This window comes from Schistocerca cancellata, chromosome 2, assembly GCF_023864275.1.
Source record: "Schistocerca cancellata isolate TAMUIC-IGC-003103 chromosome 2, iqSchCanc2.1, whole genome shotgun sequence".
NCBI classification, from domain to species: domain Eukaryota; kingdom Metazoa; phylum Arthropoda; class Insecta; order Orthoptera; family Acrididae; genus Schistocerca; species Schistocerca cancellata.
Window position 1 is genome coordinate 426,881,603 of NC_064627.1, and position 16,603 is coordinate 426,898,205.

The 16,603-nt window shown below is 40.9% G+C and overlaps 1 protein-coding gene across 1 annotated transcript in view; it reads left to right on the forward strand.

Moving 5' to 3' along the window:
* Positions 1 to 16,603, forward strand: part of LOC126154602 (uncharacterized) — a 74,440-nt gene that overhangs the window by 24,120 nt on the left and 33,717 nt on the right. The window contains exons 3-5 of the mRNA XM_049916161.1: positions 11,462 to 11,734; positions 13,265 to 13,377; positions 14,591 to 14,758. Of these exons, the coding sequence (XP_049772118.1) occupies positions 11,462 to 11,734; positions 13,265 to 13,377; positions 14,591 to 14,758 (554 nt within the window). The remainder of the gene's footprint in view (positions 1 to 11,461; positions 11,735 to 13,264; positions 13,378 to 14,590; positions 14,759 to 16,603) is intronic.

Here is a 16,603-nt window from a genome sequence, read left to right on the forward strand (position 1 = left end):
ACGACATTTTTCAGTAAATAACCGTACGTTACAAGAGAATCGTAAATAAACGTTTTTTAATGTACCATTCCATACCTCCCAGGATCCTTAGAAAACTGAAGAATGACAAATGTGCTGTCATTTTTCAATTATTGTCAATTTTTATGGCACTTCATACGATCCTTATTGTGAAAACTATGTTACAAATCAATATAAACTACAATACTTGGACTCATCCGAAATCGAACTCAGAGGTGTCACCTGCTGGCCGCTTGAGGCGCTGCTGTCGCTGTCGCTGTGGGGTAACAAAACCAAAGTTAATGAGACACAATGAACAAGGAGTAAACGCATAGCGCATGCAACGCGTATCAAAGCTACATCGTAGTCGCATATGATCTTTGGTCCAAACAGTAGTATGTTCAAAAATACTTTAATACAGGTGTAGTCATTTTTCACGCTCAAGGTCAGTGCCATAACAGTTCATAAATGTTATATTACACAACAGACTTCGCACTGCCATGAAATGTACTGCGTGAATAATTGTCACTTAAGCGCTACCGCAGAAAGTAGGTAGGAGTACAGTTATCTTCACTTTGAATACGGGTGTAGAGTACATAATGGGTTTCTCATTTAGAAATCGCATTCGAATGTTGCGAGAAGAGCGTGTTATGCTCCATGTAAAGAGAAATGTCTACCAGCATGTGTTGGTTGGGACCTCATGGCTGTCATGTGACTATGGAATCATCGGATTATAGAGGGCCATACTCAACGTCAGACAGTACACTCAGGTGACAAATGCCATGGGGCAGCGATATGCACAGACACAGGTGCGGTGGTATCGCGTACACAAGGTGCAAAAGGGCAGTGCACTGGCGGAGCCCAGATGATTCATGTGAAAAGGTTTCCGGCGTTATTATGACCGCATGACGAGTATTAATAGACTTTTTACGCGTAATGGTAGTTGGAGCAGACGCATGGGACATTGCATTTCAGAAATCATTAGAGAATTCAATAATTCCGAGATTGAGTGTGCCGAGAATACCAAATTTCGCGCATTACCTCTCACCAAGGAAAACGCTGTGGCCGACGGCCTTCATTTAACGACAGAGAGCAGCGGCATTTGCTTAGTGTTGTCAGTGCTAAAAGACACTGCGTGTTATAACAGCAGAAATGAATGTGAGATGAACGTCGAACGCATCCAGTACGACAGACAGTGGTGAAATTTGGCGTTATTGGGCTACGGTAGCAGACGACCGACGCGAGTGCCTTTGCTAACAGTACGAATCCCTTGCACCAATCTCCTGGGCTCGTGATCATATCGGTTGGACGCTAGACGTCTGAAAAACTGCAGCCTGATCAGTTGAGTCCTGAACTGATGGTAGAGTGTGGCGCAGACCCCACGAAACCTTGGACCCAAGTTGTTAGCAAGGCACTTTAGACCCTGCTGGTGGCTCCATAATGGTACGGGCTGTGTTTTCGTGGAATGGACTGGGTTCTCTGGTCGAACTGAACCGATAATTGACTGGAAGTTGTTATGCTCAGCTGCTTGCGAGAGCATTTGCAGTTGAAAAAACCATGGAATTATTCTGAATGACACTGCGCCACGTTTTCGCGCCAGAATTGTCTGCGATTGGTTTCAAGAACATTCTGGACAATCAGAGCGACTGATTTGGCCATCTCGATCGCAGGCCACTCTTTCGCAACTGCGGATGGTTATAGAGACAGTATGGCTCAATATTCATGCAGGGGACTTCCAACGACTTACTGAGTCCATGCAACGTCGAGTCGCTGCACTACGCCGAGCAAAAGGAGGTCCGGCGCGATATTAGGAGGAGTCCTATGACTCTCGCCACCTCAGTGTGTGTCAACGCTTCACGCGACAAACGACCGGGACAGTCATATAATTTGTTCCATCGTACAGCCACGTCACACAGCTCGAGTCAGGACTTTTTTTTTTTTTCAGCAAGAGAAATATCTACATTGGCAGTGCGAAGATGTCTGGAGCACTACGGACTGTCAGCACGGTGATCATTTTAGCGGCTTCCCTTGACACGACAGCAGAGAGAGGCCCGTCAAAAATGATGTATCCAACAACACTAGGGACAGGAGTGGCTGCACGACCTAATCTCAGCCGAGTCCTGGTTCTCGCGTAGCGTCGCGATGGCCGTATCCGTGTGTAGCTGCACAGAGGAGAACGATCATTGCCAAATTGTATTCGTCAACGGCATACTGCCAAGCACCTGGCGTGGTGGTATGAGGTGCCATTGGGTACACAACACGATCAGCTCTGGTTTGAATAAGTGATAGTTTCGACAGAATGCATTATCTTTCTGACATGTAAAGTCCGGTGCTTGTGCCCTTTCTTTCTTGTTACCGCGAAGTTGCCCTTCAACAAGATAACACAAGACCTCATGCGTTGCATTCTGTCCAGACTTACCTCGATACAGAGGGTGTTTGACTGTTGTCCTGGCCAAAACGTTCTCCAGATACCTCACCCCGTGAAAACATCGGGCACACCACCTGCCGCCAGCCACTACAATTGGAGAGTTATCATGCCAAAGAGGCTATGTGACAAAATGTAATTTCTTTGTTATTCAGAATACATTTTATGCAAATAACATGAAAGTAAATTACACACTGAAATTTTCTCATTGTCTTTAGGAAACCAAGTTATCAATTGGCATGATTCAAAAATAAAAAAAAATCATTGACTTTCCTAAATAAATATGCACTGAAATGCTAAACGGGCTAAGCCCGCTAAATAAGTTCAGTAATATTTCCATCCCTACTAATCATTTTACTGTTCGATCTTAGCACAATTCACTGTAAAGCTGTTTGTGCAGCTCGAGTAGGTATTCCATCAAATATTTGAATCTTATTTCTTCTCTGAAGACAATCCTTTTGCGCCAGGACTAAATATGGTTGTTGCGAAATGAATTGAATATAATTAAAACTGCATGTCATTCGACAACAACACTGCAATCGAACTAACCAAGATCAGTTACGATCAACTTTAGACGTTTGGGGGTTTGTTACTACAACTCCAACATATAACAATGGTTTGGTCGCTGCAGTTCGCTCAAATGTTACTGAAGATTACGGGAGCAGCGCCAATCAATTTCGTTAACCAGATTCTGGTAAAATAGACTTGGGAGTAACGTTAAGTATGAAAAAAGACCTTGAACGACGACGTTTTTCACGTTAAATATTAATATGTTGGCGGGTTTTCTATCTGGTTCCACATGGTCCACAACTACATCCGAAGTGTGACCGTTCAACACGTCATAGAGTATATTCACCCAGCAATGAACCAACTATTACTACACAGTCATCGCGTTATTTACATTCGTGCTATAAATTGTAGCAAAAGATCTTTAAAAGTGGTTACATGTTTACGATTTCATGAAGTGTTGCCATAATAATCGGTCTACAAAATGGTTCAAATGGCTCTGAGCAGTATGGGACTTAACTTCTGAGGTCATCATTCCCTAGAACTTAGGTCTACTTAAACTTAACTAACCTAAGGAGACACACACATCCATGCCCGAGGCAGGATTCGAACCTGCGACCTAGCGGTCGCGCGGATCCAACTGATGCGCCTAGAACCGCTCGGTCACTCCGGCCGGCAATCGGTCTACACATTCCGCTAACATTGGCCATGGGAATAACATATCTAAAGCCGTAAACTCGTTTCCTTTGTAAGATACAGAAATTTCGAACATGTTTTAGACGTAACGTGCATTTAAGAGTTCCTTTCACGACTCGTAAGTGTCACCTAACTTGCGTACATTCACACTATGCACGTATTTCCGAAGCGTATGAATACTGAAACAAACTCAAGACAATTTAGTATTACTGCTGCATGTAAAGTAACTGCGGTGTTAGAAAGTCAAGTGAAAATATAATTTTGTTAGCACCAGTGAAATGGATGGTGACGTAGACAACAACAAACGTGTCCCTAACAGAAGAGACGAAGCCACGAAGAAGAGGGACTAGACAGGCCGTAAATGAGGATAGCAGAGCAAAATAAAATTCTACAAGTCCGGCAAATTGTCTAGCACATCCTACCAATTATCGGCTGACAGTCAGAAGCTCAGTAGAAAGTATATATCAGTAAAACTGCTGGGATGAATAAAGCGTGCAGAAAAATAGTTCCAAATAAATGGTAGTTTTTGTAAACCGAAGTTTGAGAAGATTTATTGCCGAGGCCGAGGTATACTATCCGTTTTATATCACTGGTTATGAAACATGGCTGTCAGAATAAGGCAAAGTTTAGCATGTAAGACAGTCAGTTATCTAAAAAAAAAGTCTGCTCTTATCTCGTTTGAGTATAACAACATTGATGACTGGCGATACCTTCACTTTGTACTCTGGGCTAATTATCAACTTATAATCCTGAGTGTGAGGACAGACTTAAATTGATAATGTATACACGCTATATCAACATTTGAGTCACTAAAACCAAAGACTGATAATCTTAAAAAAACGATTCATCTCTATCAAATTGTCATTAAGATACGAAGCATTTGTCACATTTACTATATGCCGAATGTGACGATACATAAGAGGAAGCTAAAGGGATATACTAAGGATAACATCTATCAGAGGCTATACAGCGGGTAACCTCAAAGGGAAAGTGATGAAAGAGACCTAAATCAAAGGCAGTTCTGCTGTATCTTAAGGAATAAAGGTTTTTTGCAAACACAAGTATAAATGAAGTTCCTCCTTTTTCAGCAGAGAAGATAAAACAAACTATTCTACAAGCAGAGAACAATGTTTGCTATAAGTTACAGGAAGAAGACGTAAAAATCCAAATTAAATTGAGGAACATGTATTTTGAATGCTGGTGGCAACGATTCTCATACAAATCCTGGCCTAGAATCCCCAGGAAAAAGAGGTTTGGCAATACGTAGAACCTAAAGACTGGAAGTTACACAGATCACGCCGCTACATAAGAAAGGAAACAGACATAATCAACTGAATTACAGACCCGTATCACATACGTAGATTTGCATTAGGACTTTTGAACATTTACCGTGTTCGAACATTTGAAAATGAAATGAACGCATGGAATTGTTGGCCGGAAGTTCGACCGCCAAGTGGAAGTCTTGTTTCAGTCGACGCCACTTTGGGCGGCTTGCGTGCCAGCGATGAGGATGAAATGATGATGACAGCACAACACCCATTTCACGAGCGGAGAAAATCTCCAACCCGGTCGGGAATCGACCCCGGGCCCGCTTGCATGGAAAGCGAGCAGTTTACCACCCAGTTAAGCAGGCGGACTTGAACTATCGTTTACTGTCTAGGGAAGTCGTCTGAAGATCAGAGCCGATTGCGACACAATTTAGACAAGATATGTGTATGGTGCGAAAAGCGACAGTTGACTCGAAACAAGAAAAACTGTGTTACTACATGGAATTCTCTAAATTTCTGCTACACAATAACACAATAAATCAAACAAATGTAAAGGCTTTTTTTTTTGCGCTCTCCTACGTAGGGAGAAATGATTATCGTAAAAAATAAGAGAAATCAGAGTTCGCACTGAAAGGTTTAAGTGTTAGTTTTTGCCGCACACTGTTCGAGAGTGGAACGGTAGAGAAATAGTGTGAAGCTTGATGAACTTATGCCAAACACTTCAGTGTGAATTTTAGAGAATTTTAGTAAGTGTAGAGCTATAGGTAAAGTGCGGACATGGGAATAGGATGTCGCAGTCTGAAAGTGTGAAGTTGTTTACTATTGTCTTGTAGTCCGTTCGTTAACAGTTGACGACATTTATATTTTGTTACATCGGTTTGGAGGCTAACAGGAGAGCACGCGCAGGAACTAGTTTTACTACATATATTGAGAGTCTCAGGTCATAATGTATTTATGAGGCTGTATTATCTTTTGAGCGAAATATAGGTTTTTCTACACACCACTTCAGACCACGCTCACTATAAGCTTTCTTTTAGTAGTTGGCAGATATTCGTGGGCAGAAGTTCATAGAACGGGATTGCACTTAAATTTGTTGCACAGTCTACATTGGCCCACGACGCACACAGACTGTAATATATTAAATGATGAGACTACACTAGCTCATTTCCTTTTCAAGATGCTGCGACACTCGAATTGTGTTTACGTCGGCACCGATCACGATACCAACTTTTACAACCGTCAACGACTTCCATCCAACCGACAGTACGTACAAAATGGCGACGGATGTTCACTAGTATAACACGAACAGTCGGGGTACTCGTAGTACTCGTAGTCCGTTCAGTGCCGAACCCACAAGTGAAGTCGAACAGCTGCGTCGGGTAGCCGTGCGGTCTCAGGCGCCGTGCCGCGGTTCGTGCGGCTCCCCCCGTCGGAGGTTTGAGTCCTCCCTTGGACATGTGTGTGTGTGTGTGTGTGTGTGTTGTCGTTAGCCTAAGTTAGTATAAGTTGGGTTAAGTAGTGTGTAAGCCTGGGGACTGATGACCTCAGAAGTTTAGTCCCATAGAACTTACCAGAAATTTCCAATTTTTTGAAGTCGAACAACAAGAAATCAAAACAGATTCCAAAATACACTCTACATATTAAAGTTCCAGGCCAAGTGATTGTGATCCACAATGCTATCATGACGCTAACTAAACTAAACGGATATATATTTCTGGCGCTATGTGGCAGTGTGACTACTCCTTTAGTCCAGTCTGTGCGATTCATGAAGTGACTATGTTGCAGGGAACATGATGTTTTCATGCGATTTTTGAATTTGAATGGGGTTATAAACAAACAGGTGGTTCGGTGTGAAGTGGATGGATACATGCGAGTGGTGCACAGCCTGTACGGGGATGCTTTTCGGGGATAGGGCGTGACCCCGTTATTGCGCTTAAGAAAATGCTAAATGCGGAAAGATATGAACACATTTTAAGGCATTGTGTACTGCGTACAGGGGAGGAGCAGTTGATAGACGATGACTGTGTCAGTATCATAATACAATGTCGTAGAGCGGCGCGTACGAGGCATTTTTTTGTGGACATTCCTGAAATGCAGTGGCCTGCCAGAAGACCCGATCTGAAACCAATGGAACACCTTTGGGATGAGTTAGATGATCGACCTCGCCCCAGACAACAGCGTTCCAATGTCACTACATTCTCTGGTGTCGCTCTTGAGGAAGAATTGGCTGCCATTTCCCCACAGGCATTCAGACACCTCATTGAAAGTGTCACAATAAGAGGTTAGGCGGTCGTAAAGGCGAAGAAGGGAAGCACCCCATATGAAAGTACACTAATAGGTATACAGATACTTTTGATCAGATGTTGTATGTGTCGGAAAGTTATCACCAGCGTATCGGTGCGATCAAAAGAACTTTTGTGGTCACATGACCAACATGATGAGCACACAATGCAGGTTTTCATCATCGGCATTTAGATCGCTGGTGATTTTCGGTAAGTGTGCATTAGGCTGTGGTTATGGCATGTTTCGGTGCCTAACGTTTCCTAATGACCGAGACACCCTCAAACACTATCAAAACTTCGTTACTTGATTACTGAACTTAGATCAGCTTCTGAGGAAATCTCTAGCATTAGCAGACGAAATGTTAGGTACAGAAACGCGTCTTGCAACATCAGATTTAACAAAGAATGTGTATCTTATGTTATAGTTTCAAACTATGTTAACATCGTGAAAAATGTCGTTCCCGAGCAGCCAAAATCATTAACAATAAGTTTCAGAATGCTTGGTTACGTACAGAAATTAAGCTGCAGCACAAAGAGAAAAAAGAACTTAACAAATACTATTACCAACTGCATCTAGGGTAAATTAACATGCCACATTGATTAGAAATGAATTATGTAGATGAATATGTTATAAGCTTATATAAAAAAGTTAGAACTGCACTAGCTGACAAGCATACATAAAAACTTGAATCTCTTAAAGAAAAACACCACAGTGCCAAGGACAATGTAACTTCCAATACACTCATTTTCTATGAAAGAGTAAATAAACAAAACCAACGAACACGTAGCAAGCCTTACTGAATTACGGTCTCAAGCACAATATCAGGCCATAGTCTAAAAAATTTCGTAGTAAATACAAAGAAAGCGGCAGCTATGGCCAGCCTACATCACAATGAACAAAGTGGTATTAGCATAGAATATCAATGAAATTACCAATAATGAAGAGAAAAAGTTAAACAACGTTCTAATACAGTTTCTGATGAAAACAAAGTGTTAAAACATGAACTCAGTGGACATAATGCTACTGTTGTTAAGGCTGATAAACGCAACTCCACTGTCGCCCTTTACAAAAATGATTAAATTGCTAAATCTCTTAATTTTCCTCAGAAAACGACATTACTGAATTGAACTTCATAGTAAATACAAAGAAATCTGCAGATATGACCAACCTAAATCACAATGAACAGATTGTTTTAGCACAGAATATTAATGAAATTATCCATAATGAAGAGAAAGAAGCTAAACACTGCTCTAATGCAGATTCTGGTGAAAACAAAGCGTTACAACATAAACTCAGTGAACGTAACGTTACTGTTGTTAAGGCTGATAAAGGCAGGTCCACTTTTGTCCTTTACAAAAATGATTACATTGCTAGAGCTCTAAATTTTTCTCAGAAAACAACATTACTAATTTTGAACTGTGATCCAACCACCAAATTCCAGAAAAAATTAAAGAAGATGCTTAACTAATGTAACTTCCTCCTATCTGATAGAGAAATTAAAAGTTGCACATTTATGAAACCCACTGCCCCCAAACTCAGAGCACAGCCAAAGGTCCACATATCTCGTTCTCCAGTGAGACCCATTGTTAACTCTAAGAATAGTCCAGCACACGAAGTTTCCCAACTTTTAAATAATATCCTCAGAGAATTTTACACTTTTGAAACCACTTATTCAGTAAAAAATACACACTAGCTTCACAGATTTCAGAACTGGTCGATCTATTTGAAGTAGTACTGTCCTAAGCTATTTTTCATTTAATGATAAAATGTTTCAGTAGAAATAAGGCTTGGGTAATATGTCAAGCGTCCTGGCTGATATATTCATCAACCACTTAGAAAACTAATTTTTTGAAGGGAAAAATAAACTTGCTGAAAACATTGTTTATTACGTAAGATATGTGGATGACATACTACTCCTGTTTGATGGCACAAAAGATGAACTTGATGAGCTTCTCACATTATTCAGTTCCCTCAACAATAAAATAAAGTTTACAGATGAACATGAAACTGACCATTCCATAAATTTCTTAGGCCTCACAATTGTTAATGAACAGCAAGAGCACAATTTTTACATTTACAAAAAACCAGCTTGCACTGATATCACAAACCATGAATCATCACACCATCTAAACACTCACTAGTATGCTGCATTTGGATGTAGGCTGAACAGGGCACACATTATCATTCAAAGCCCAAAGCACTAACACAAGAAATTGATACCATCAAAACAATTGCAAAAAATAACGGATATTATGATAAATAAATTGAAAAACTATCAAACAAATTACAGGTTAACATCAGCAATAGAAGCACTACAGGAAAAAATCTGACACTGGACATATATTCGCAAGAATTCCCTCTATAGGCACGGTATTATAAAAAATTGTAACTCACACATACTGATGTCCTTACACTTAACCACTAAAATAAATTGCTACGCCGTAGAAAGAAAAATTAATTAATTAGCTAACTTAATCTTTGACTTTGACACTGATAATACACGTATTGCATTCAAATTTTCTTTTGGTTTTTGCCTAGATTAATACATTTTAAAATTTTTTAACTGTCTAATACAAAAATCTGTGAAAAATTTGACTATAGATCAATATATTTTCTTCGTGGCTGCTGTAAGGAGAGAACGGGTTAGGTGCAGGATGAGTTGGCGGTCGGAGGTTTCCGTTTCTCCGGTTCTCGGAGAACACCAGGCAAAGTCAGAGAAAACTGATACAACTCACGATGAAGACGCCGTCCCTCGTGGCAGCTAAAGTACTCACAGTCTGCTTAAGATTTTCTGGAAACACTTTCAGAATGAGAACGTTGAAGAACAGTGGTAGTATATCTTCTGACTACCAAACTGGTCGCTTAGGGAAGGTCTTTAACGCACAAGCTGACGGCGAAATATTGAGCGTCGTTCGGACCGTGATATTAGCAGATTCTCCCAGTATTGTTAATTTGCGAAGGAATCTAAACACATTAATCATTTCACTAAGGTCCGGGGATGCAACACCGAATAAAAGTTCCTAAACGATATTTACCGTCTTACAGATTAAATTTTTTATTTTTGATAATTGTGATTACAAGTTTTATATCCTTTGTGCTTCAAAATTACTTCTATATGCAAACTTATCTGACCTCAAAAAAGCACACTGTCCATTCGGCATTCCTTACCTCCAACAATTACAAAAAACATAGATCCTTTTTTTTCTCAGCACAAAAAATGATCATATGGCATTGCGGGCCGGGAGGCCCCTTGCTTGTTCGGCCGCCGTATTGCAAGTCTTTTTTAGTTGACGCCACTTCGGCGACTTGCAAGTCAATGATGATGAAGAACACAGTTCCTGTCATCACGAGGTAGAGAAAATCCCTGACCCCGCCGGGAATCGAACCCGGGATCTCGTGCGCAGGAAGCGAGAACGCTACCGCAAGACCACGAGCTGCGGACTTTCTCAGCACAGAGCGTTGTCATCTCAATTACGGTAGCGCATCATCGCTAGTACTCGCAGCCGGAATATTGCAATAATATTACATATGTAGAGACATTACACGTAACTACTCAGACACAAATTTGGGTGACATCCTTTCCAGCTAAACAGCAGACTATACACTTATCGATAGCTAAAGACTTCATTTATTACAGCCATTATAAATAATGTCACATTAAGAAAAAGCCTCTGTAAACGTGCCCAGTAAACACAAAATAGCAGTCACACTTTTTTAAATAATATTAAGAGTTAATTTTTTCCTATTAATACAAGTATTTAATAATTTAACGATTTCATAAATTATAGGCATTCCATTCTTTGACTTGTTTGAATTGTGTTCGAAAATGTGTTATGCCAAAATGTTTATTCAAATGTGTTGCTTAATAGTAAACTTGTATTTGTATATAAACATTCTCGAGAACCATGATAAGTTCCTTTTGGATTTATCACCGTTTTATAAACTTATATTTCATAATGTGGTATTTTGTGGTACAACAATATGATATTACCAGGCCCAGAATAAAACGAAATGTAAAGTCGATGTAGACTATCAAGGGAACTGAAGATGAGTCCCAAGGGTCGAAAGGCATCGCGCATTTTAATAAAATCACGATTTGTGGCTGACGGTGGTTGTTCTGTATTGAGGGCCCCTGTGTTCCTGTAGACTTTTTTCTTACCTCTTGGACAAGAGAATTTCCTCCCAAAGCCTGTGAGGGCCTGGCCTATTGTCAGCGGGGAACTGCTTTGTGCAGACACTGCCTAGCGTTGTGCCAGTGACCTGTAGTTATTAGGGCTGTGCGCAGGCGGCGGACAGGCAACTGCTGGGAGTGATGCGCCACTGGCTGCTGCTGGGAGATCTGGAGCCCCAGGAGTTCCCGCAGCTGGCGCTGGACTCCAGCGTGACGCTGCTGTCTGGAAAACATGCCGGTTCCGTCAGCTGGCTGGTGCGCTACGCTTATGGGTTGGGCGAGCGCCTCGTGGTTTCAGAGCCCGCTGCTTGGCAACAGGGAGAGCCCATGCCAGCGCCGCCGTCGCGCAACAACCTGCAGGGACTCGCCATCAAGGCTGGCATCGTGGTGAGTCAACGAGACACAACGTTCCACCACCAGAACATCCGGATCCTCAGCCAGACTTATGCCTCCTGTACACAGAAATCCTAATCCTCTCATCTTGTTACATCCATCCAACATTCAACATTTCTGATTGGCCTCTATGAGTCTTTGAGGGTTAATTTAGTTGTACCTCTGTTGGTAAGTTACTTGATAAAACTTTCTTCTCTATTGTTTGGCAAGCATTGTATAAGAACTTGAGCTTAGATTTTAGGTAGTATAATGGCCAATTAACGGTTTACTAGATTACTATAGGTCGTTCAAATCAGTTATTTAATAATTGGTACCAAATTAGACGTGTTCATTTGAGTAAGGCAGTTGGAAACGAATATATAAATGGTACGACAGTTGTGTGAATAGAACAGTTCTATATTATAATAACTTTTATTTTTCGTGAATTATTGACGTTAGGCTAACCCACGAATATTTTATGCTATTGTTATATATATCATTAACATATTACTAGACATCATAATTTGATAATATTTAAGAAGATAAGGGCTTTATCATGGAAGGCTTTGTTTAATAAAACATTTGGGCATTGTGTTTATCATCTCACAGTTTTAAACGCATAACATTTAATTAGCACTGATATTTCAGTAAGATAATAACCCCGCAGATAATCTGAAAATCTCTGTGAAGAGTGACAGAAACAGGATTGTCACAGTGGATGCAGACTTGACTGATGTGTTGACACATATGGTGTGGCTAATAGTTTAACGTTAGTGCTGACATTCTCTACATGCTGAGCTTATTGCGTTGTTATGGGTGTTAATACCTATCCTAAATCCCAGTTTAAGATTGCTACATAACAGTAAGCAAATTACCATATTCTGTTGAGACATGAGTGATTATAAAACAGCTTTAATGCTTAACGTCCGTAACAGTTTCTACCATACGTTATCCCATCTAGTGAGCTCTTGCAAATACGCATATACGTGGTTGTATTGCGAGTTTCTCCTCTGTAAAGCAGTTCTCAGTGTTAAGTTACCAAAGGTTACGTGAATTTGTATCGCACTGTTAATGGGAGACACTCCAGGGGTGTTCTGGAACCTAACTGAGAGGGTTTGTGTTGTTGACGAGAAAGAAGTGAGAGTTAACATCCTCTCCAAAGATGGATCTCTGTCAGAATTGTCACATACTCTCAATCTATGAGACAGTGAAAATATGTGTGGAGTTTAGGCAAGTACATTAGAGAGATGGTCTGCTGATCAAAAACATAACGTTACTCTGTCTTCCTCTTGCCGGCCAAATGATAGTCTTAGGTGACGAAACGTCTTCCACAACAAGGATGTGCCGGTGTGTGTGTGTGTGTGTATGTGTGTGTGTGTGTGTGTGTGTGTGTGTGTGTGTGTGTGTGTGTATGTGTGCATGCGCGCGCGCGAGTGTTTGTATATAACTGTGTGTGTGTTTTTTTATGTAGATGTATGTGTGTCAAATATATCGCAAAATGATCCTAGTAAGTGAGTAATGTATGTTACACTTCGCATTTGACAGAAACTGAACGACAATTTCTCACATTACGATGACCCCAGTTACCGCCATCTGGATACCTGGAGCAAGCTGTACTACGCCATATCCAAGGTAGCAGCTGCACGCCTCAACTACACGTGAGTATAGAATGATGCTGTAAACAATCTTGTTAGCATATCTTCCGGCATACTTTAGATTGTCCTGTTCCCAACGATCTCATTATCCATGGGACAAGTAAAGACAAGCCTTCTCCCTTCCGATGTTTGCTTAGCGCTTGATGCATGATTGCCACAAAATAACGAAATTTGTGGTACAAGAGATAACGATAAACAGGGACGTTGTGGATAACTAAGAGTTCTCTAGATTCGGTGTAGACTACTTCTGTTAGATAGCGCCCAGTCGTTACCACTAGACGAACCATTTGTATCGTATGTGGTTCTCGAGTGAGAGAAATCAGGTGAAATGTTCTAGCGAGTGGATTTTTCCAGTTTTGTTGTCTTCAGAGGTGCTTTACTGTTTTGAAGCGGCGCTAATGTCATTTTACTATCGCTCTAATACACAAATCGTATGTGAGAAAGCCTACCACGAAGTAACGATCCTACACGATTAAAAATTTGTTTACACATCACATAATTTCTGCACTGTGTATTCTCAAATTTCTGCCCTGTATATAATCGCAATTATAGGGTCGTACAACTACTATACATACCGTGGACACTAATTGCAGTATATGTATCGCAATCTCTACCTGCAGTGCAACGGTGAAGTTTTTGGTAGAGACAGTCATTGAGATGTCGGATATTGTCTTGAGCGGTTATGTTCTACACTACTTTCATTTGTTGTCACATTGGTAGAGGTATGCTGCTGCCTCCGGATCATGAAGATTAGCATCTTCGCTTCTGTGAACCACTGATATCAACTCTGATACACAACGGGCATCTTGTTCTGAAACTGTCGGACAGTTTCTCATTAGAACTATTCAATGCTGGAAACCCGCATGAAGACATCGGTATAGATCATTTAACTGTTCGAACTGTGCTTGTCAATACCATCGTGACATGTCCACAATATATACTAAACCAATACGAAGCTCGAAACGACAGACCACACTTTCAGCAATCCAGATACAGGCTTTATGGGCTAATCATTTTAATGCATATTGTGTGGTTCCTACTCCGTCGACGACATAACTTTAATTGTTACTTACTGCTCTGTATCACTTTCATAAACAATTGTAAATTTTTATTTGCGACTTTTCTGTTTACATGACTAATTAACAAGTTCAGGTGATTGCGGTAAGCTGTTCATCCAAATGGAGTCTTCATAAGCTGCGAGTGTTGTTTCAAACAGGCACAACATCGTATTTGCGAACCAGTGGGGCATGCGAGTGTCTCCTGGGGTGTTCAACGGTCAGGTGGGTCAACTGCAGAGAGGCGAGATAGAGCTGGCCCTAGGATTCGCTCTACGCCGCGACCGCATCGACGTCATCGACTACACGACGCCGCCGGGACGATTTCAGTAAGTCTGCCCCAACTAAACCTCTGTCGAGGCTATTTCCAAATCTCTACTCGCATACTTAAATTACAGTTTTTTGTTTTGTTTTCACTCTTCGAATATTTACCAGTTGTTTGCTATTTTATACTCCACAGAACCAGACTGGTGCTCTTTTACAAAATTCCTGTCATAATAAACATGCGAACATATTGATTTTTTTTTGGTGCCGTGTTTAAAAATATTTATTCGAATAATTACGTAAACCGTGCTACTTGTGGTACTTCCACATTTAAAAGTACTTTACAGGCCATTAAAATAAAACATTGTAGCCTTCTGGAACGTGATAAGAAGTATCAGAACACTGTGAATTTTTTCGATGTATTCAAAAGTAATTATCCAAAAGTTACGTAAAGCAGCACTTTTGTAGATGGATAGTTGGGTTACTGTACAATAGATAGCAGAATGCACAAAGGAGACTCAGATTATTTTTCACATCTACGTATTGTTCCGTGATACTTGTCAAGTGTTACAAGGCAGACAGGTAGGCTTTGGCAAGACCGAACTCGTGGACTGAGCGTTCTGCTTGTTCCGACAACTTCAAAATGTTCAAATGTGTGTGAAATCTTATGGGACTCAACTGCTAAGGTCATTAGTCCCTAAGCTTACACACTACTTAACCTAAATTATCCTAAGGACAAACACACACACCCATGCCCGAGGGAGGACTTGAACCTCTGCCGGGACCAGCAGCACAGTCCATGACTGCAGCGCCCGAGACCGCTCGGCTAATCCCGCGCGCCCGTTGCGACAAGTCTCGTCTTGGCTGACTTCCAATGCTTTTGAGTCCCAGCGCGACGTAATACGATGCGCATGCCGTATTGAAAAACGTACATGGTTACAACTGATGATCTAACTTACACGTTAAAGTGCGCTTGCCAATGAGGGATATCAAAGTAAAGGACATTATTCGCTCGTCTAAACTCGTCACAAGTCGTTTCTAAAACCGATATAAAAGTCAGCCAAACATTATAGGAGTACAAAATGTATAGCTACATCAAAGTTCGCTTGAGTATTTGACCATAGTTCCAATGAATACATTATACTTGCGTTGGTTTAATTTTTCTCACTACATAAGACAAGTAACTGTTAGGACGTCTCCTGTGCCTGCACTTGTGAGAAACTGCTGCACGAGCAGACAGTCAGTCAGGATGTAGTCTATGTCAGTTTATTGCATTGCACATCTCTTACTGTCCGAGAACGCCTGCTACCCTCACCCTTGAAGCCTGACGGCCAGAAGCGGAACGTTGCCAACTGATCAGTGTCACGTGACTGACTCACACTGTCACTGTACTCACGAGGAGAACACAGCAAGTGCCATAACCCGATTTCCCAGAAACTTCGCTCAGTGGAAGAGGGATGAACGCCTGTCTCGGCTTATCCGTAAATATTCGACCGTTTCTGAGAAAAAGACCGTCAAAATCTCCGGCTTGATATATGTACATGTCTTTTAGGGGATGGTAAGTTCGGTGCGACTGGTGGCATAGTTGTTAGGGTGGCGGACCCTCACTTTTACGTCCCATGTTCGAAACCCGATTATTGTTTTTATTTATTTTATTTATTTTTTTCATTTATCTATCTATGTCTGTGGAAGTCACAAAGGCGTTACATTAACTGTAATATTACAGCTGGGTTTCACAGTAAGTATCATAAATTTCTTGAATAATATGTGTGTGTATGGTATTTTAGGGATTGCAATCATTTTAAATTCACATATTCTTACACTATATTCTTATATCAGTTTTTGATTCTTACATTTTATTCTTACTTTTATTCTTGAGGAAGATTTGGTGCACTCCCTTGGATGATACC